This window comes from Cloeon dipterum, chromosome 4, assembly GCF_949628265.1.
Source record: "Cloeon dipterum chromosome 4, ieCloDipt1.1, whole genome shotgun sequence".
Lineage (NCBI taxonomy): Eukaryota > Metazoa > Arthropoda > Insecta > Ephemeroptera > Baetidae > Cloeon > Cloeon dipterum.
The window spans coordinates 9,022,708-9,043,655 of record NC_088789.1 but is presented as its reverse complement, the minus strand read 5'-3'; the positions used below and the strand labels follow the sequence as shown (position 1 = coordinate 9,043,655).

At 37.2% G+C, this 20,948-nt stretch overlaps 3 protein-coding genes across 8 annotated transcripts; all 3 read right to left on the bottom strand.

Annotated features, from left to right (window-relative positions):
• Nucleotides 1-948: 948 nt before the first annotated feature.
• Nucleotides 949-4,938, bottom strand: Rpt4 (Regulatory particle triple-A ATPase 4). Its single transcript, XM_065488971.1, has 9 exons — nucleotides 4,792-4,938; nucleotides 4,511-4,590; nucleotides 4,385-4,424; nucleotides 3,790-4,025; nucleotides 3,359-3,508; nucleotides 3,182-3,305; nucleotides 2,410-2,510; nucleotides 2,183-2,345; nucleotides 949-1,240 (listed from the first exon to the last, which is right to left on the bottom strand). The coding sequence occupies exons 1-9, from the start codon at nucleotides 4,889-4,891 to the stop codon at nucleotides 1,050-1,052; spliced, it is 1,185 nt and encodes a 394-aa protein (XP_065345043.1). The 5' UTR covers nucleotides 4,892-4,938; the 3' UTR covers nucleotides 949-1,049.
• Nucleotides 4,939-6,097: 1,159 nt separating this feature from the next.
• LOC135942698 (beta-glucuronidase-like) lies at nucleotides 6,098-10,755 on the bottom strand. Its single transcript, XM_065488970.1, has 13 exons — nucleotides 10,643-10,755; nucleotides 10,054-10,174; nucleotides 9,812-9,985; nucleotides 8,965-9,134; nucleotides 8,188-8,342; nucleotides 7,926-8,128; nucleotides 7,694-7,840; nucleotides 7,286-7,458; nucleotides 7,093-7,236; nucleotides 6,928-7,012; nucleotides 6,667-6,843; nucleotides 6,463-6,601; nucleotides 6,098-6,378 (listed from the first exon to the last, which is right to left on the bottom strand). Exons 1-13 carry the CDS (start codon nucleotides 10,714-10,716, stop codon nucleotides 6,191-6,193), a joined length of 1,950 nt encoding a protein of 649 aa, XP_065345042.1. The 5' UTR covers nucleotides 10,717-10,755; the 3' UTR covers nucleotides 6,098-6,190.
• Nucleotides 10,756-11,817: 1,062 nt separating this feature from the next.
• Nucleotides 11,818-20,199, bottom strand: CoRest. 6 transcript variants are annotated; one of them, XM_065489272.1, is made up of 9 exons: nucleotides 19,929-20,199; nucleotides 16,451-16,594; nucleotides 15,770-15,984; nucleotides 15,527-15,712; nucleotides 14,960-15,034; nucleotides 13,747-13,853; nucleotides 13,192-13,577; nucleotides 12,913-13,088; nucleotides 11,818-12,803 (listed from the first exon to the last, which is right to left on the bottom strand). In XM_065489272.1, exons 1-9 carry the CDS (start codon nucleotides 20,041-20,043, stop codon nucleotides 12,681-12,683), a joined length of 1,527 nt encoding a protein of 508 aa, XP_065345344.1. In that variant the 5' UTR covers nucleotides 20,044-20,199; the 3' UTR covers nucleotides 11,818-12,680. The 6 variants fall into 6 exon arrangements, with proteins under 6 accessions (XP_065345344.1, XP_065345345.1, XP_065345350.1 ...); XM_065489273.1 differs by having other exon boundaries at nucleotides 19,938-20,199; XM_065489278.1 differs by having other exon boundaries at nucleotides 13,192-13,538; nucleotides 19,938-20,199.
• Between the last annotated feature and the right edge of the window lie 749 nt (nucleotides 20,200-20,948).

The window sequence follows — 20,948 nt, the reverse complement described above, 5'->3', positions numbered from 1 at the left end:
ATGGGAAAAGAAACTCTCAGCACACTTCGGGTCGCTCTTTATGGCCACTTGTGAATTGGAGATCAGGCAGCGAGATATTTATTATGTTATTTTGCATAGCACAGACCGCTATAAACGAATTTCAGGGCTACTAATTGATGATCGTTGAACAGCTGAGAAATCAATCAATGTCAACAATTGAACAGAGTAGGAGTATATGAAGCAAAAATAGTCTATTATATTCCTAAAATGATACTCAATCAAATATTAAATTGTCAGCAGTTTGTTTTCATATATATTCAGTTAAATGTTCATTATGCTAATTGTTTTTAGCTTTAAATTAGTATCGTATATATAGTTTTTACGCTGAATCTTTGTTCAGGTATATTAGGCATAGCACGACATTTCTTCCAACAGTATGCCAAGTGCAAAAACTGACGCCAAGAATATGCCTAAAAATGGCATAAACCGACAAAAAATATTGTCACTTGCAAGGCTTATTTAGATTTTCTTTAATTATCGTGTCGCTCACAGAGTTGTTGATTGGTTTTATTGTGATGAATATTACATTGGCAACTAAAGGGTAATGATGAGGGCGTCACGCGCGCAACAAGAAAACTTGCATGCTAGAGGAACATCATGCGGGCAAGGCTGCTATGCCTTTAACCCCAGCAGCAGTATGCAGTTTTTAAATTAATTCAATAAAATTATTCAAGAGCTACACTAGTAAAATTATTCTGCGTATTAGAGCAATCACGTGTGCAGTAGTTTCTGTATATTTTTGCACCTGCATTTTGTGAAAATGTATGCATTGATAACTACAGAAAATAAAAAGAAATCTAAAATATATTATACGTCCTTCAACTTTGGATTTAACGCACTAGTTGTGGCAGTTGCAGTTTCCATCAATATCCTTCAGTCGCATAAAAAACTAAGTAAAAATCAAGGAAGTCAAATGAGAAAACAACATTTTGATAATTAAAGTATACTGAAATTTTAATTAATGCAAACGATTCAAGTGTTGTTACAAGCTATAGACGCAATATGCGAATAAAATCCTGGGACCTCATTTAGATAGGCTTGTAGTCAAGCTTTGATTCGAGTTTCTTGTTATCAGACACTTTGCGCACAGCCTTCATGAAGTCCTCTTGGATGACATACTCGCGTTCAGCTCTGATGGCGAAAAGACCAGCCTCTGTGCACACATTCCTCAGGTCAGCACCATTGAAGCCATCAGACAACTTCACCACTGCCTCGTAATCTGAAGAAGGAAAACAGAAGTTATAAAAAGGAAAAAACAGTTGGATGATTTGATGCTTAATGCATATGGGAGTAGTCAATGTAAAATCTATATTATGAAAGAAAATCAGTTAACTGAATTTGCAACTTTTTGAATTCACATATGAGTCAGACAGGTGATGTTTGTACTTAGTTTATAAATAATGATTGTCAATCAAAGGATTGCTGCCAGTTATGACTTGTAAGCAAATAATGCATAATCAACACTATTTTAGTTCAAATTAATCGTGTTTTAGGTCAATCTTCATTGATATGTAATTACTTGTTTGACCCTTTTTTGAAATTAAACTCTAAACGATTTTCACAAATAGGTTCATAAATCAAGAATTAAATTAAATGATGAATCAACTAAAATTGGCGTATTATTTATTTTACACTAATTCGATTGACTGCATCTTAAGAGGTTAATTTGAATTAATTAATTAAACTTAAAAATATAATGCTTTTAGTGGTGTGGAGCGGAAGAGTGATAATTAGAGCTTAAATTAAATCCTTAAAATGTGTAAGTTGCAACAGTTTTTAGTGGCTTCACTGCAGATAGCTATTAAAATGAGCAGAACAGTATTTTTTAACTTTTCACGCGACTAGTTATGACTTGTACAAAATGATGATTATAAAATTGATTTTTTGAACACGCAGCACTTCGTCCTGGTAGCGGCAAAATTGCGCAACTTTCAAAAACCAAACGCGACTTTCCTTGTTACAAGAAAAGGGCAACAATCAATTTGACAATGAAAATTTGGGTGTTTGTTGAACGTTGCGCAATTTTACCGGGACCAGGACGACTTATAAGCTCTGATCAATTTGCAGGAAAAACTATGCTTTGAAAACTGAAAAATCTTGTTTGGTAAGAATGCTGGATCTTCTAAGTAAAATTTACCACAAATTTCAACTTTCAACTCACCAATTTCCCCATGCTTGGCAATAGGACCAGCGTGAATTTTGAGAATTTCTAGTCTAGCTTGCTCATTGGGCAAGGGAATTTCAATTTTCCTATCCAGACGACCAGGTCTCAGCAGGGCAGGGTCCAGAGTGTCGGGCCTATTTGTGGCCATGATAATTTTCACCTGTTGGCAATAGCCAGAAAATGAGCTTATATGCCTTGAAACTTAAATTTGATAATAATCTTACCTGTCCAAGAGAGTCAAAGCCATCCATTTGGTTCAGTAGTTCCATCAGAGTGCGCTGGATTTCTCTGTCAGCTGATGTGCCTTCCGAAAATCTCCTGCCACCTGAAAAAATATCATTTTTAGGTTATTTTTTAAGGATTGAAAGTCGGCCACTTGAAAAGAACTACAAAAATTGGATTTGCGTTTGACTTATGAAAACAGTCAAATCAGTTGACTCAAATTAATTGATATCTCATTAGTGTGGTTTGCAAAGGTTAAAAAGTGTATATAATAGTCTCTAAAAACATTGCCAAAGAAACAGGTAATTAAAGAATTATTTGAGGAAGAATATAGCACCCTTTGATAACCCTGAATAAGCTCACCATTTTCACCTGGCAGCTAGCAATTATGTTTTCTACAGCGTTTCTATTTTTTGACCTGCGGTAGAACTAGCTTGGTCACAATAATTAAAGCGATATGCGATTGACCACGTGATTCAATAGGTGGGTCCAAATTAGCACAATCGCTCGACAAATCCCTTAACATTTGACTTGCAAAACGCAGGAAAACAAGGAGTATACTACACTAATGAAATGATTTTTGTATTTCTGGCAAAATTATTAGATTTCCAGTTCTCGATAAATTACTATGTCGATAGTGGCAAAAAAACGCGCAGCATGTTATGTTGAATACTAATGAGTTAATTTGATCCCACACACATCATTATTGTTTGCTATCCGCAATAGATCAAATAGATTTGCTGGTACCTCTTGATAATTAACGACAAAACTTACCAATGGCATCGATTTCATCCATGAAAATGATGCAAGGCTGGTGATCTCTGGCGTAGTTGAACATTTCTCGGATTAAACGGGCACTCTCGCCAATGTATTTATCAACAATTGCGCTGGAGACAACCTAAGAAGTAATAATAATGTGAAATAGCATAACGTTGGTTTAGGAGACTTTACTTTCAGGAAATTGGCATCCAGCTGGCTGGCAACAGCACGTGCCAAGAGGGTTTTTCCTGTTCCTGGAGGTCCATAGAGCAAGCAGCCTTTGGGCGGAGTGATGCCCACTCGCATGAAGAGCTCTGGATTCAGCAGAGGCAGCTCTATCACCTTGAAAAATTAGGACAACAATAGGAGTAATATAATGGTTTAAATTTATATTTTTTACAAATACACTAAGGAGTGTTTTAAGAGATCACATTTCATGCTAATTTATTGCCCTTGACCTTTATTTTTTTGAGTTGACAATTTCATTTTAATCTGGTTTTGCGATACATTTTTCTATCTCAAAAGGAAAAAACTGGCCAACTTATATCAAGCTGCTTTTGGCCAGTAAATCATTTACTAAGCCAAGCAGCTTTAAAATAAAATTGAACTATTCATTTTCTCACCTCTCTCAGCTCACGAATTTGCTCTCCAAGACCTCCAATTTCAGAATAAGTGACATCCCCTGGGTCCTCGTGAGACATGTTGTACACCAAGGGATCAACCTCCCTTGGCAAATACCTCATAATGGTCAAGGTGGTCATATCTAAAGCCACTCGAGTGCCAGACTTGAGCTTGGCTTTGTCCAACTGCCTTCGGCAGCCAACCACGTATCTTGGTCCATTTGTCGCTTTCACAATAACTGTAATTTTTAATATTAGTTATAGTCCCATAATTGCAAAGGATAGCATATTGTTTCTTTTTAGTCTGCATGTGTGGACCACTCACGCATTTCGACCACCTCACACTTTTCCGTAATAACACTGATTCTTCCTTCTTTCCATCAGACCAATAAAGTGTGAAGCATGCAGAAAGCGTGAGTCCACCATAATCAATGATAAGCTAATTCTAGTGATTTTACAATGGCTACTCCCACAAGCGAACAATCAGACATTAGAAAATCAGGAAAATCAGTAGAATTAAAATCCCCTACGTATTCCCAATGTTTTTTTTCTTTTTATGTATTGAAGTGATAGGCTCGTAATTTGACTTTTGCCTTACATTTCTCTTCAGTCAGCTGCTTTAGAACTTCTCCTACTATCTGCAACCATATAAATATCATAGATTTAGTCAAAATAAAGTTTTATTTAATGTTAAGCACTGTCAAATAATGAGCTGGCAACTCACCTGCCCAACGCTTTGAAGTGCCTTCAGATCGTTTTCCGATTTATCATACTGCTTTGTGAGCTCCTTCAGCTGCTCACGCACTGAAAAGTAATTTAATGCGAGATCAACAAGGAATTCTACAGTATTTTGGATTGAAAATCATTATGTTTTGCGAGCAAAGTCTGCAAATCCGGCAAAGCCATGAAAGCAATGACGTGCCAGATTTTGTGTAGCTGTTTTTCTTTAACAAACGCAGAGGAAATGTTGAGGAATTATACATCAAATTAAAGCCCAGAACTTACTGTCTTTCAAACGACCTTCAACTTCTTTGTGCTCCAAAAGTTTCTTTTTATAATCAGTCAGAGATTTCTCCCTGATCGGGTCCATTGCGATCGCCGCCATGATTACAAGGCCTAAACACACTGACAAAGGGGGTGGGGCAGTCGGTGCAGCCAGCATCAAACAAAAATAGCTGACTGCTGCGCCGAAGCTTCATTTAAAAATATTAGCGCGAAAAACTTATTCATGGAGATTCGGGAAAATGTTATCAAAATATTAAAATGTGTTACGATTTATAATAAATCATATCAAGTCACGTTTTTAAGAAAATTAATAATTATGATTAATAATAAATATCATAAATCATTCCTGTGTTCAAGCTACGAAATGATATTTATGTAGTAAAAACTCAGCTTGTTTCTCTGCACTTTAATATGTTTTATTTCATCATGAATCATGAGAAATTAAGATCAGTTGGGTGAAGAATCTTAAGGAACAATCAATACATCATAACACTATGAAACTCTGGAACTCGAAATTAAATTTAAGTATGCATCTTTCGCATCTTTTAATACGATACGTACATAGACCATCTTCAATCCTGTTTTAGTTTTAGTTCACGCAAAAAATAAATATTGCGATAATTGTTTTAAATTTTTCGATATGTTTTGTAAAATGATTTTGATACGGTAAAAACTAAAACTAAACTAAACTCTTCATAAATGTATGGCCCAGCACGGCTATTTTACCTGCTGGTAAATATTTTGGATATTTTACTTCTTTTCCTCGTTTGCTGGGTCCTGTCACTTTTTTAACGCACGCAGTCTTGCCAGTCCCAGTCTTCTCTTTATCTAGCTTATTTACCTCTATCTTTTAACTCATTCACAACCAGATTTTTTAATTTTGGATTTCAGCGTTCATCGCATCAAAATCCGGAGCAACATGTTATATACAGACGGCTGCGCGGCTGCCGGCGCTGTGTTAAGCGAACTTCTTATAACACCTCTTGTGCGGCGTAAAACTCGATGTTATTGACAGCAACAAAACCGATTCCGTTGATCATAAAATGATAAGGAGAAGCACCGAAATTACTAAGGCAATATATTGTCCTCTCCAAATTAATTAGAGTCAAATTAAATTTGTTCCGTATATTTTAAATTTCTCCTACTTTTTCTTTCCTCATTTTTATCCATATTATTTATATTTTTAAGAACCGCGGACTTAATATTAACCGTTACAATAATGCTAATATGAATTGTTTGCTCTATAGATATAGATCTAACTGGCTGGGTTAACGCTCTCTTAATTCATTACAAATTTAAATTACACTTTTTTAAATGATGAATTAAATAAGTTTATTTTATGTATTAAAGGAAAAATTAACATAATAGCAGATTCGAACATAGCATACTGTATGTAGTTTTAATAATTATTACTATTATCAACAAGCAAGGGTAGTTGGTCGCGAATGTAGCGTCTTCTGGGCTTGGGTGCATTGTCCAGTTCATGGGCTAATTCCAAATATCTCTGTCGCAGAGTAAAAGCCCCACCTTTCGGCTGTCTGTCCCGTGTGAATACACCTTTCCTGTTTCCTCCAACACGCGTATAGTCTGCATGAAATGACGAATGTAATTTAAAATTGCGTTCATATTAAGAAATAAAAATTTAAGATAATCTTGATTAAATTGATTTACCCTGGTTTGTCATGAAGTCTGCAAAATTCCAAATCATTTCTCCTATGAAAATGCCTTCGCTGCGCAAAATATCAAAAGCCTTAAAATGCTCAGACAGCAAATCCTCCTGGAACTCCTCAGACCAGATGAAGGACGGCAGCTTAATTTGCACAAAATTAAATAATCAGTATCGTCTTGATTTCCCCCTAAATCGTCTGCGTTTACCCTATGCAGGCCGTTCATTGTGTCACCTCCATATTCTGCCATAATGATTGGTTTCCCGTTCTTTTCGTACCAAGCGCGTGCCTCACTAATTACCGAAGGAGCTATCGTCTCCAGACGACCATCGTTGCTGTACCACGCGTTGTAGCGGTTAAAGCACAGAACGTCGCACAAGTGGCCCTTGAAATAAACATTTAATTATATGGTCAGCTTGTATAAAACAGACTAGACACAAAATGTTCTAGTAATAAAAAATAAGCTCACCGCTACATCCTTAGTATATGGCTGGGCGATAACAATAGTAATAGGTCTGGTTGGATCCATTTCTCGCACGGAATCTCGTAAATATCTGTTGAATAGTGGGTTAACTGTTATTAATTTAATTCGAAGAGAAAAAAATATTTAAAAGAGGTAATAATAATTAATTACCTGAAGTAGGGCTCGGATATGTTGTGCTGCGTTCGCGGCTCATTAGCAATTGACCACATTATTGTGGAGGCGTAATTTTTATCCCGGCGGATCAGCTCAGCCAGCACTCGCTCGTGTTTCAGTTTAAGTTCCTCCGAATAAAATCTACAATCGAATTTTTGAAAATGCCCTAAATCATTGAAACTTTATGTACTCGGTATTAACAGAAGGCGCCTCGTCGATGACCATGAATCCTTCCCTGTCGGCAACTTGCATGCTCTCTTCTGAGTAAGGGTAATGAGACGTTCGGTAACAATTTACTCCCATCCACTTCATTAGCTCAACATCGCGTGCCATAATGGACAGATCCAAGCCCTTCCCTCTAATCTGGATATTTACACACGCAAAAACTTATTTACACAAATTGTAACGTTTTAGGGTGCGTTCTTTTAACTGAGAATTTGTGTAGAAAACTACTAAAATAAAAATACGATAATCAATATTAGGTTTCCAGCTATTCGTTTTTGTGAATAAGATTATTGCGATAAAAAAGATTAATTTTACGCATTTTATATTATTTTTAAGAATTATAAATGCACAGGAAATATTTATCTATACTTACATCAGCATCCTCATGTTTTCCAACGCCACGAATATATATTGGTTTCCCATTGATAAGAAGAGAATTTCCTTCCATAGTAATTGCTCTGATACCAATAGGCAATCTATACTTGTCAAAAACGAATCCTTCTGAATTCCAAAGCTCAACCTTAAAATTGCACTTATTATTTCTGTCTGAATTTTAAAAAAAGATCATTTCTTAAACTTTTATATTATTCACTCTATCTCACTACCTCAAAGCTGTATAAATAACCAGGTCTCGGACTCATGAAAATCGGCCACCATAGACTGGCATTGTTCAACAAAAGCACTCCTTCACATCCTTGCTGCTGGAACACCCTGACGACGCCGTCGCCGTCAATTAGACTAACTCTGCACTCGTAGTTAGCTTCGTTACCATCAATGCCTACCGCGTACGTCACCACGGCATCATAGACTTAAAAATGAAATGAAAAATAAAATCTGTTGCCATATTCATATTGAAACTTTTTTTACCATCTTCAACGCCGTTTTGAGCGGAAACCGAGGATGTGGTGTTAATATCTGTAATATGGGTGATTGGCACAGCATAGAGAACCACTGGTCGGTGGATACCGGCGTAATTGAAGAAGTCAAAAGTGTATGTTTGCACCTTCCTGGGCTCTGGGTCACTGTGTGCAAAGTAAAGAAAAATTTTCAATCCAGTTCGGTGACAATCAAATGGAAATTCACATGAGAATACTGTGAATGGTCATAAATCGAGTGGGATCGAAGTACCATTTTAGCAATTAAATCTTGTCACAAATACGACTGTCATCAGGAAAATTACATATTATTGTGTGTTTTGAATTGATCCTTATAATCATAATTAATACCAACATTTAAATCCGCTAAAGCGTATACGATAGATCTAGTGCTATTGTGTAAACACCATAAACAATAATATTTATTGGATATTTGTAAAAGATTCAAGCCGCATAACATGTTTTGTTTCCTCAATTGACCCAACGTTAAATCCATTAATAGCTATCAGTATTATTGCTTCGAGAACTAAAATGCTGTAGTTGAGGGAAACGCAACCTGCCAAATAAAATAACTCGTGATATTTCACATTCTCATTTCAGATGTTAGTAGTTAATCAAGGAAAAGGGAAGAATATATATTATATCATGTGAGAGTATAATATTTATAAAGAGCGAAAGTGGTACTTAAAAGCTGTAAGTGAAAACAGAAGCGCGTCGTTTAATTTTTCGTTTAAGAAAGTGGTATGTGCTACTGCTTTTCACGTTATACCTGCCGTATAGTAGTTCGACTTGCCCCTGGGGCACAGTCACGTTGGTCAGCACATTGTCGACTGAGACGGTGACTCGATTGCTCTGGCCAAAGATGAGTAGCAAACTCACGTCTGCTTCAAAGGGCAGGTGACCGCCTTCGTGTTCCACGGCAAAGTCTCCGTTTACCCACTGCGTCAGACAAACATGGACAAAAGATCATAAATTATAATTAATTTTTATTTCCATTTTGAAAGTGGCAAAATAAATTTTCCGATTTATTCCCGATTTTTTTAACTTAATCTGATTTGTTGTTGAAACTTGTATTTATTTTATTTGGGATTTAAAATAATTTGAATTTCTACTAGCTGGGCATGAATATAATATCTCAAAGCGCTTTAGCAAAGTTTAAATTTACAAAACAAATAGATTTGAAAAAAAATGAAAATAAAATTGAAATACTGAAAACTTTAATATAGAGGAGCCCAATAAATAAGTGTTTAACAAATCGCAACCTTGAACAAAGAATTAAGGTAAAATATGAATTATATCTGCAGCGACCCAATTAATGGATGATAATAAAATCTTAAATATTATCAGTTATGATGTTAAATCTCAAGGGGTAGGAATTTGATAACTTTAAAAATAAGTATGTCAAAGAGTCATAGTCAAATATATATGACAATAAGAAGAGAGCAGCATTTGACTCTTTGTCATTCTTATTTTTAATGATATCAAATTCATACCACTTGAGATTAAATATCATACCAGATCATGTTTAAGATGTTACCATCCGTAATTGGGTCACAGCAGGTATAATTGGTTGTATTTTTTGGTTTATTTTTTTAATTATTTGCTGATTTCCTCACCACAGAAGACTTGTAATGCACGCTGGCAAAACGAAGAAAGACACGCTGATTTTGCCAACTGGATGGCACAAAAAACGTACGTTCGTACCACACGGTGCCAACGTAGTCGCGCAGGTCGGCCTCAACAGTGATATCATTGTAACTGGCGGGCACTGGCATTTTCAGCGACCTACCCTGTTATCGACAAAGACAAGAAATCGGGTCGACTTTGCGTTCAACTTATAGCCAATCAACTAGCTCACCGGACTGAACGGCAGACCATGCTGGGGAATATCTTCCGTTTCTTGCGAAGTGCTGTTACTTAAGGGGATGTAAAAATCCCAAAAGCCATCCAAAGGTTTTAACTCCCGGAATTCAGACTCCCTTTAGATTAGTAAAATACTCAATTATTTTTGCTTGGGTGACAACATCAAATTAATATGTATCAAAATTGCATTTTTTCTTGTCCATTATTGGCGTATTTTAAGCACGAGTAGCAGTTTCAGAATTTTATTTCCGAAAATATCTTCAAAAATACATCGTGCAATTTTTTAATCAAGTCAATTAAAAAATTAATAAATCACTCTATCTATCCTGGTTTGTAATTCGCTCAATATAAATTAGTTAATTTTATTTAATATTTTCCGACCTTCGATAGTAACATTTTTTTTTCAAAGAAATAGTTGTGGATCTTCCCATAATTAATGATAGAAAAAATAGGCTAAAACCTTAGCAACAAAGACACAGCGCAAATATATGCAAAATAAGAAAAGTGAAAATGTTTTAACATCCGTTTTTATACAAGTTTTTATATTTAATAATGAAATAAAAATACGATAAAATCTGTTTTACCTTGGATAAAGATGTCCTGCGTGCACAGCTGCAATAAGAAAAGCTACCAAATACAGGAGGTTTGCAGGGCACATCTTGAACTGCCGGCTGTTGAGGAGACACTGCGCTGCTACTATATCCCCTTCTTAAGAGTAGCAGGCGAGCCTTCCTGCCTGTCACATTGATAAATAATATGCTTGGCGCACGTGCATGTTTCTCTATCTATCAATTAGCACAGAAAATAGTTAAGAACGTAACCTCTTCACCAAACACTTAAATTTCATCTTTAGTGTTATTTATTTCCATGTAAACGACACTTTCCGGGTAAATTTTTACCGTTCGACCTCTATTGTGTGACCTTTGGGGTCATTTTTTCCTTTCGTTTTGGGTCAAAAGTTGTGACAGCTTGAGAAAAAATAAACTGGCCTTGAACTCTAACTGGTTTGGCCAAGCCTCCTCATAGTCTGAAGTGAGGCTTTAAGGTTGAAGAGTATGGTAATAATTTGTAAAGTAAACTTAGTTGTGGTGTATTAAAAATGTTCCCTATGAAATTCTTCCTTTACGTCCTAGCCAAATGTAAAAAAACATTATTGAGTTGATTTTTCCAATTCTTCTTGACATGGAGAGGATATTTATTCAAATTTTGGCTCAGCAGGCCAAAGAACAGCTTCCCTTTAAAGGGCCCCTTGCAAGATGTTTACCGTTTTCGCACGCAACGATTGTCTTGTAAAAAATTTAGATTATTTTGATTAAGCAACTGTTGCAATCTTTGTATTCAAAAAACTCAAATTCCCAGTTGTAATTTCCAATTCATGTTTGCTACCACCTTTTCAACAATTTCTTTTAAAGTATTTAACCAACCAGTTAAATACATTGTTAAGGCATTCTCAGGAGTGTCAAAGCAATGGGAGATATTTGAGCAATTTGAGGATCTTATACTGGCTGCCTTATGTCAGATTTGACGAAAAGGTGGTTAGTTGAGTGACTTGAAATGCAAAAATAGCTCAATGAGCTGAGAAGTGCACTGGCGCAGAGTCGCCACTTGCTGATCCTTTGTCCTATTTGTTTGCATATTGATGACTCAAAAGTATCATTCCACTATGTCAAACTGTTGAAAAAGAGAAAAGTATCACTTAAAATTAGTTGACATGTCGTGTTATTGGGAGTTTTCACTTAAAACTTAAGAATGACAGACATTTTAATATTATTTTCAGAGCAAATTTATTAAAAAAGACTTGTAAGCGTCTAACGTGACTTACAGGTGTTTCATGCTGTCTCATAGTCATGAGGACGTTTTCCAAATAAAAATGCTTGTTTACTTCAGCACTAGTAATCATGAGTGATTATTGAAGGTACTCATACTTGGAATATGTGTGTAAAATAAATACTTAATAATTAATTAGCTTATGTACAAAAACAGATAGCACAGCAGAAATTACTGATAAATTGTGAGTGTTCGTAAAATTAAAATTATAGTGATTCATACAAGTTGATCCTCAAATATATACCTGTCTTAATTTTTTACACTCCAATAAGGCAAATTGTGAACCTACACTACAATCTGTGACTAAAATATTCATCTAACATATTCAATCAAACATTCGTATCTAGCTTGTCAAGCAATGTACATGTTTAGTAAGAAATACCTTTCTAAATGGGAAACAAAACACTTAACACGCTAAATCAACTGAAATAAGATTGATAAGCAGATAGAAAAAACACGTTTTCACGTTGAGATGCTTTGGTTTTAAAGTGGAAATCAATGGAACAAATTAAAAAGTTACAGCAACGAAGTTTTCAGCGTCGCTCGCACTTTTACGGGGCTTTCAGACGGTAACAAATTTCAAATTTATGTCGGTCTTAAGGGCTCAGCAGCACCAAGATATGCCTCTTATAAGGAATTTAAGGTTTCCAGCTACCTTTTCATGCTAATACTCAGGCAGCTGACTGAAGCTTCAAATGATTTGATCTTAAAAAAAATTAGCAGGAGCCACTCGCGTTCTCAATAGCCAAAGTCTCGATCATTCAACTTTGGGACAAGGAGGGCGTGGCGTCGAGGTCACTTGGCAGGTGGGACGGTTGCCAGGGTTGTGTTGCTCTTCAATGTCTTAGCTGCAGGAGCTGGGGAGGCAGGGGCAGGAGTTCCAGCCTCGCTGCCAGAGGAAACGCCGTCAACCTCCATCTGAGAAATTAAATCCAACATTAATGAACGACGTCCAGGGTACATTTTATTCTTGGAACTTCAATATACAGACCCATAAATAGAAAATTTGTTATTAAGCTATACTTACTTTTTCGTCTCTCTCCTCCTCGACTATTGGACCGTTTTCAGATTCATACTCTTTGAGCACAGCATCCAGATTGTAGCGGCGTCTGTAGTTGATGAAGAAAGTTCTCACGTGTGATTCAGTTTTGTTGCCAATCACTTCAGCAATCGCTTTGAAATCTTTTCCATACTTCCGTATTCCTAATTTAAGAAATTCATCAGTTAAGGAAACACATTTCCACAAGAAAATGAAGGTCCACAATATATTTGGAGCATAACAAAAACGGGGAAGAAACTCCATTACCTTGAACTGCAAGCAGAAGCTCATCGTTGGCCCAGCGGGAGATAATTCTTGTAGTTGACTCTGCTGGTCGGAGCTCGTCAATCCCTTCACTTGTGTTTTTCTTGAGGCCGCTAATTTTTTGCTTGTTGAGCTGCACCAGCCGCTTGAGGGACACGATTTCCCTGTCCATGGCCTTGAGCATGTTCTCTCCCTGGCCGGCAGGACCAGTGGCCATGCTAACCAAATCATCGTGATTGATGTACATGCCGCGCGGTGGCTTGCGCTTGTTGCGCAGTAAGAAGTTGTGCTGAATCGGACGGCCCTCGCGCCTAATAGGTCCAGTTGTCGGTCTCAGTCCTCCAGTGCGTCTGTGAGCACGAATGAATTTCATGGATAGGAATGGCTTACTAAAAATTAATGAAATAAAAGAAATCAAAATGCGGAGGTAAGTTGCAAAAATAGCTAGCAAGTTAAGAGAAACGAGAATAATGAAGAAAATACTGTTCTTACTTTCACATTGTTTTAAGCTTAAATTATTTAAATTTTCAAAATAAACAAGCAGCAAAATCTACTCACTTGAAGTAGGAGTAGCACGTTGTGCAAAGAGATCCTTTTGGAGTGGAGTGTGTTGTGCTGCAGCTGATTTCACAGTTTCCACAAGTGGAGCGAGTTCCGCCTTCGCCCTGAAATCCAAACATTTTCCTTAAACTTACTTTGTCAATTCAAACCTCTCACTGCAGTGTACAGATTGAAGCGGCATTGGCATTACTGTCTGGCATATTTGTCAGTTTAGCAGCTTTCAATTGGTTTGTCAGCATGCGGATTTACTTGGACTGAAATAATCAGCGGTGTAAAGCAGCTGCCTACGTTACCTGATGAGCGCACTTTGACTAAAACTACTAACTGGCCAGCCAGGCCTAGAGCGTATTCCAAGACAGGAAATTGAAACAGGAAACAAGAATTCCTGCTTTTTTCTGGAACTCCGGCAGGACAGGAAAATATTTTTCAGGAACAGGACAAGACAAGAATTTTGTTTCAAAACAATTCCATTCTTTGGTATATTTTATATTAAGTATATCTCATTTATAGACAACATTACTTTTCATTTTGACACTGCCTTACAAGGTTTAATTTCTTTCATGTAACTAAACATTTAGCCTAAAAAGTATCCACGGCGTTTACAATTTTGCTCTAAAATTTTATTTAAAATGCACAACTCTTTAATATTAAAGTCAGTGGTGTTCGCGAACAAACAAGCATTTTACGGAAAACAATCAACTGTATCAAAAATAACATTTTCTCAGGGTTTTCTGCAGTTTTCATATTAAGCACTTTTCGAAATACTTTGTTGGATACTAAATTCTGTATAGCGCATAGTGTATATGGGCGCATAGTATTTTTTCCGTTTAGTTCATGAAGGGGAATTAGATGAATTAGAAATTATACTATGTCAACAGGCACAATTTAAACACTTACAAAATCTGTCAAATGGAAGTTTCAGATAATTAAAGCAAACAAAAACAGGTATAAAAATTAATATAGAAGACCATTTTGTTAAATTGAATTAAATTTAAGAAAAAAAACAGGAACAGGACAGGACCGGAAATCCAATTTTGGAACAGGAACAGGACAGAAAATTTTTTCCCGGAACTGGTCAGGACAGGAACAGAACAACCTTTCTTGAATACGCTCTACGAGCCAGCACCACAAATGTTTCCCAAAACAAAACACAAAAAGCCAACACCCCTGGATTCCCCTGGTAAGCAACAAAAAATTAAAGTGTAGTTACCTCAGAGTCGTTATTTCCGCTCCTGGGGGGTGGCGAGCGACTATTGCGCCTGATGCCTCGGTGAATTGTCCATTTCTGATACACAAGCAATACCAAAAGTTACTAAATAGATTTCATGTCCACCTAATAACAAAGAGGCTGCCGAGCCGGATATTTTTGTTCCAACTCTCCGCACAACCTCAAATTAAAAAATGAAAAAAGATAACGAAATAAGCGGACGACAGTCAATACTTTTTCCTATATTTCTCCATTAGAGAGTGATCATTTTCACCTGGTCTCGACATGCAAAAATTCGGTTCAATAACTCAGCAAAAGTGCATCCGAATCTTTCAAAAAATCTTGAAGCAAATTTGTGGTAAAATCATGCAAAATCGTTTTCAAACTATGGTCAAGTCTACTCAAACACACTCACCTCTGTGATAACACAATATTAAAAAATCCAACGACTCCAAATATTAATTTAATATCATTGAAATCAAACTCGTCTTTTGGAGTTTTTCAAATGCAATAATCGATTTAGCTCTGTCAAATATTATCATGATCATCTTTCACTTTGCTGAAACTCACCCCACCAACTTTGTCCTCAGAGTCGGAATCTGTGTTTGAACCCATTTCAGAGCCTACTTCGCTGCCTCCCTCTTCCCGCATGGCCGCCACCTTGCGCGCCATTCTGTCCATCAAACTAGTTCGGCTCCGCGTCTTTTTCCACGAGTAGTAATACTTGACCAGATTGGCTATGGTTTTGTCTGGTAACTAAATCAGATATCTCAAGTTAGCATACCGATAGCTAGCCGTTAAAGATTTTTTTACCATTTGGCGGATTCGATGAAAACTTTTGCCGTGGAACTGGAACGCCTGTTCGAAAAGGACTTTGTCTTCGACGGTCCAGTCATCAGGGAAAGGGGTGAAGTTAGCCAAGTCTAGAATGGCCTTCTCCAAGTCATGTTTGTGCCAGTACAACATTCCCAAAGCCTGTTCGCCATTGTAGCCATACTTTTCCTTGGCGAGGGTGATATAGTCGTCCACTGATAATGAATAATGAAAAGTTTCAATTGTAAAACTTATTACAAACTATTGTAAGTTTAGTGTTGCACGCATAATTTCGTTTAATAAAATTATCCTTTCAACAGTTTACACTTCTTGTCGCTCATTCATTATGCTTACTACTTGTTTAAATTTATTTGGACAGCTTTCTGGTTTACTAAATTTGAATCAATTATAATAATTTCAAAGAATTGAAATGCCAGAAAATTTCCTCGAAAAGAACAAACAAACGATATTATCTTCCAATAAAAACGCTTTTGGGTCAAAGAACTGCTCGCTCATGATTAAGGGCTTCGGGAAGAAGCCAAAACTACTGTAGAGAAAAAAAGATGACATTTTATGCTCTGGGGAATAATGATATCCGCTATGACAGCATTTCGATTGGTCATAAAAACTTGTAAAATTTACCTAGTAATGTATTTTCAAGAAAATTTTAAAGAGGCTTACATTTTTGGTCAGAAATAGTTCCACTAGCAGGCGACCAGACAAGAAGGGCACGCTCAAAACATTGCTCCTCTGGCTTGCGCTCCGCATATGGGATGAGAGGTGGGATTTGAGTCTGGAAGTCACGTCCAACGCGAATTTTTTCCTCTGCAACAGAAAAAAATATATATTGTCACTTATAACAGTATCAAATGAGTAACACAAGTGTAAGAAAATTGATATAAGAGTAATTTAAGACAAAGAATCGAGACAATGGCACAAAAATTGGCTGCGCAAAAATATAATCTAATAATTGTGCAGGTTTACATTTGTGTCGGCAATGGGGTTTATTTATTTATTTTGAATTTTGTATTTTATTGGAGAAAAATAAATAAATGATAAATTACATGCTGAACGATTTAACAGGCGCAATTTTGGTTTCAACGCGATTTGTTAAAGTTTTTTTCTTTGAGATTTCTTGAACTAAACGGCTGTTACGAAAATTAATTTCATCCTCATTACGATTTGGATTACTTTTGAGAGCGACATTCGGTGCTTTTCTGAAGTAAATGTGGTGTGTATTACGTTTCAACCATTCAAAATGGCGCCAGACAGGACAACCAATACGAAGCAACAGATTCAAAATTTGCCATGTAATTATATTGAGTTATAAGTTATAGCTTATAGCTCTCTAGTTTGCAGCTGACGATGATATGTAAAAAAATCATGCTTTGCTTTATACAGGGTTGCAATACCGTGAAAAATTAATTATCATGAAATAATTACAATGTAAAAATCCATCTTTTCCTAAAGCAAATGCCTGACAAAAAGAACTACTTTGAAATCTGCAACTGCCGAATTCTCTTATCAGCTTATAACCGAAGCCACTGTTTCAGGCTAAAGGGGTAGTTTTAATCGTTTCACAATTCTATTCTCCTGTGTAATGAATTCGGGTCTATTTTTTGAAGAGATGGCAAGAAGCTGCGAGCCATGTCTGTTGGTGAACAAGTCACGATGGCGCAAGAGACTGCCCCCAGAGTTGGAGTTATTACCTCCGCCGTGAGTTTGGTGCATCAAGACAAATTTAACATTTTTATTATCAACTCCCTGTTAAGAGTTTATAAAAAATTGGCTGCAGTGCTATGGCGCAAACTACGCAACGTTGTATGGAAGCCTTCATTTTGAAAATAATAAGCACGCAGGCAAGAATGGCCAGCACTCGTTAAATTTATTATTTATTACTATGTTGTGTAAGGAGCGCAATCTGAACAGGCCAAATTTCTATCAGAACATATCAACCTGAAAAGTGCACGTTTTTGGTAGCATAGGGCTTGCTGCATATTATTCGAACGTTGTCCTGCTGGGAGGTTACTAGCGAGTAATTTTGCAGTAAATTGCTGTTTAGTTTCGGCTATTCTTATCAGCGGGGGCCACATCTGCGTTGAAATAATTTCAAGCCGATCATAATGCAATATTGTAATGGAAAGTTGGCGGCTCTCTTTATCTTTTTTGTACGAGTGTCGCGAGTGTTTCCCGATCCGATCGGTGTACCTAATGATTGTTATGTCAAAATAAACACAATATTTTCAGAGACTCGCTTCTTTGCCACGTTTCACGTTTCATTAGCGTCGTACCCCGATCGAGGCCGTGCCTCCGCCTGCGCGTCACGCAAATTTGGCCACCAGCAATCCTTATTTAATTTCAATCAACTTTACAGATTAAGCGTAAATACGCCACGGTTGCGAAAACTGGCTGAAAAGATTGTTTGGCAAGCGCTGCTTCCCTACTTTATGAAACCCTTGATTATTTCCAAAAAAATGAATTTCCCCTCAATAAAAGACTAAAGGCACACCGTTGCAAAGATCACGACGAGAGACGTCAATATCTGTTAAGTTAACAGGTCAATCGCAATAAATAAATTGTGCGGCCAGGTAGTCCTAGGTAGGCATCCAGGTAAGGTGTCCGTGCAGTCGGAGCGTCGGGGTCACCAAATGTAGGAGCGGTAGTCGTATGAAGTAAAACACTCAACTACTGATTTTTAACTTTACTTAACTTGCTTTATTAGACTGAGTGAACAGAGACTGGCCAAAACGGCTGGCCATAAAGTGCGTCGCGAAGTAGAGTTTTATTTGAATCATATTTATTGCTGTGCATTACTAATAAGGGTGAAATTGGGTTTGCCTTTATTGTCAGAGTTTATTGTAAATTGTAATATCGATGAATTGAGGAAACAATTAGTCAGCTAATTAATGTTGTTAATTTAAGTACATTTTGAGATAGGAGATATGGGGGAAACTTCTGGAGGTTTTCAGCACCATCTTAAGTGGGGGTGAGAAGTCACAAGAGCACAGGGCGCACTAGCACAAAGTGGGGGAGAGAGTCAGAGCCACCACACATTTTTGTCGGATTCTGAATTTTGGTTATTTATCAGTTCAGTAAGGTCCTGTTTAGATGAAATAATTTGTAGCGTCCTATTTTTACTTTCCATAATATTTAATATTTCTTACTTCAGCAAAAAGCAGCATTAAACAATATTTTTATTTAAATGTGGAGCTAGGTTGAGTAGTAGAGTTCAACACGTGAAAATATTTTTTTGTAGAAATTGAAAGGCTGCTTCCATAGTGAATAATGAGCTTTTAATTTTTCCGTATTTCTGTTACTGAATTATCTTGTACAACTTCTAGTTGGGAAAGCTAGTTTCAGCACTAATTTTTTTCTGAGGTAGATGCATAGGTAACCGCCTGAAAAACCTCCCTGCGGACTATACAGCTCTAGGCAAACTCGCTACTTGCTGGTTTGCACCTTTCCAGCATGCGTGATTTTTGGCATCACGGGACAAATGTCTAGAGTTTTAAAAAGTCCTCGGTGCGGAGGCAAGTAGTGAGCTGGGTCCCTGTGCGGCCTGGTCCACCCATGTTATCCGTTCGCGGTGTTATCGGGACTCAGGTTTCAGCATTCGTGCTAGCACGCTGCGGAAATTGCGTTTTCTTTCAACTGAAAAAATTTGACAACCTCGAGTGCATCTACCTTCATTGGCATGTAGATACCAACAACATGAAAATATGTTATCAATTTGCTATTTTTGAAGATAAAAACAGCTCCACATTTTCTGTCACCTCTGTCAAACAGGCACAGGAATCACAGGATCTAGTGTCAAACAATCCCTCCTAAAAACGTTTGTTACTACATAACCTGAAACGCTTTAATTCTTCTGTGTCGCAGGAAATATCACGCTCGTGCCCATGAAGGCGTGAAGTGCAAAATATTTTATTGTAGCTAACTTTTATCACTAGTTTTTCGAATAAAGTCCTGAAGGGTTAGCTTGCGACATGTGGCGTTGGCGCAGAACGGACGGTATGTAGCACCGGATGCTGCCCCCGACGCCGCTCAGACGGCGCCGGGGGCGTAGAAAGGCCAAGGTCGGCGTCCTTGAAAATGGCGTTCAGGACGGGGGGCAAGTAGTTTGGAAAAGAAAAAATCAGGAAAGCGGGCGGCTACTTACTCCACTCACCTCGCTCCTCCTCGGAGCTGGACCCGGTGGCGTGTCCATTGGGGCTGGTGCCCCTCGAGCGGCCCCCGTTCCTCAGCTTGTCGGCGTTCCGCTCGGCCAACACCATCGTGGCGTCCAAGTGTCTACAATCAAGGTGCCTTTCTGCAGCCGTCCGGCGAGTGTCCCGTCCGAAATCGCGCCGTTCGCGTATCAAACGCAGACACCAAGGGCTCCAGCCGCAAACTCACCCGAAACTCTAGCGAACTGCGCGAGCGTCTCCTGTTTCCGTGGTTCAACTGCAGAGCGCGCCAAATATAAACTGCAGTTTGGAAAACAATATTTTCATGGGGTGTTTTTCGACACTCTTTCTCACATTTCGGATAAAATATTATTGATATATGATTGGGGAACTTAAAATTCACACTGAACATTGAAACTCTTGCTACATTTTAGAGCTTTTTGTATTTTCATCGCAGCTTAAAATGTGGGTCAAAATTAGTATGTCAATCGCATCCACTTGAGAGTGCTACAGCCGTCACTTCATTCGCGGCTAATTTCACTTTCTATAACGAAAAAAGGAAAATTAACGCTATAAAATCCTAGGATATGTTTTAAATTTCATGATGATAAAATAAAAACCCCTTTTTTATGCTTGAGAGTTGATAAAAAATAGCTTTAGTGATTTTGTCTTATGCATTATACTCAAATTACTTAACCTACAGCTAGATGGCGTGCACAATAAAAGATTGATTTTTTGTCCAAAATCTCCATTATAGACGTATAATCATTGCATCGAAGTTCATCTTATAAAAGCCATTTTTTTAATTTAAAAAAAGAATTTCCTGTTGTGAAACTAGATCACCGTATTTACTTCAAGTATTGTCAACTAAAAAAAATCCAAAAATTTTAATTTTGAAGTAGTGTTTATTGTATTCTTCTTTCATAAATTACAAAATTTAAAAAGAAAATAAACTCGTCCTGAATAGTCCCCGCGCGGTCAGACAATATAATAATACTAGTAATATTTCAAAA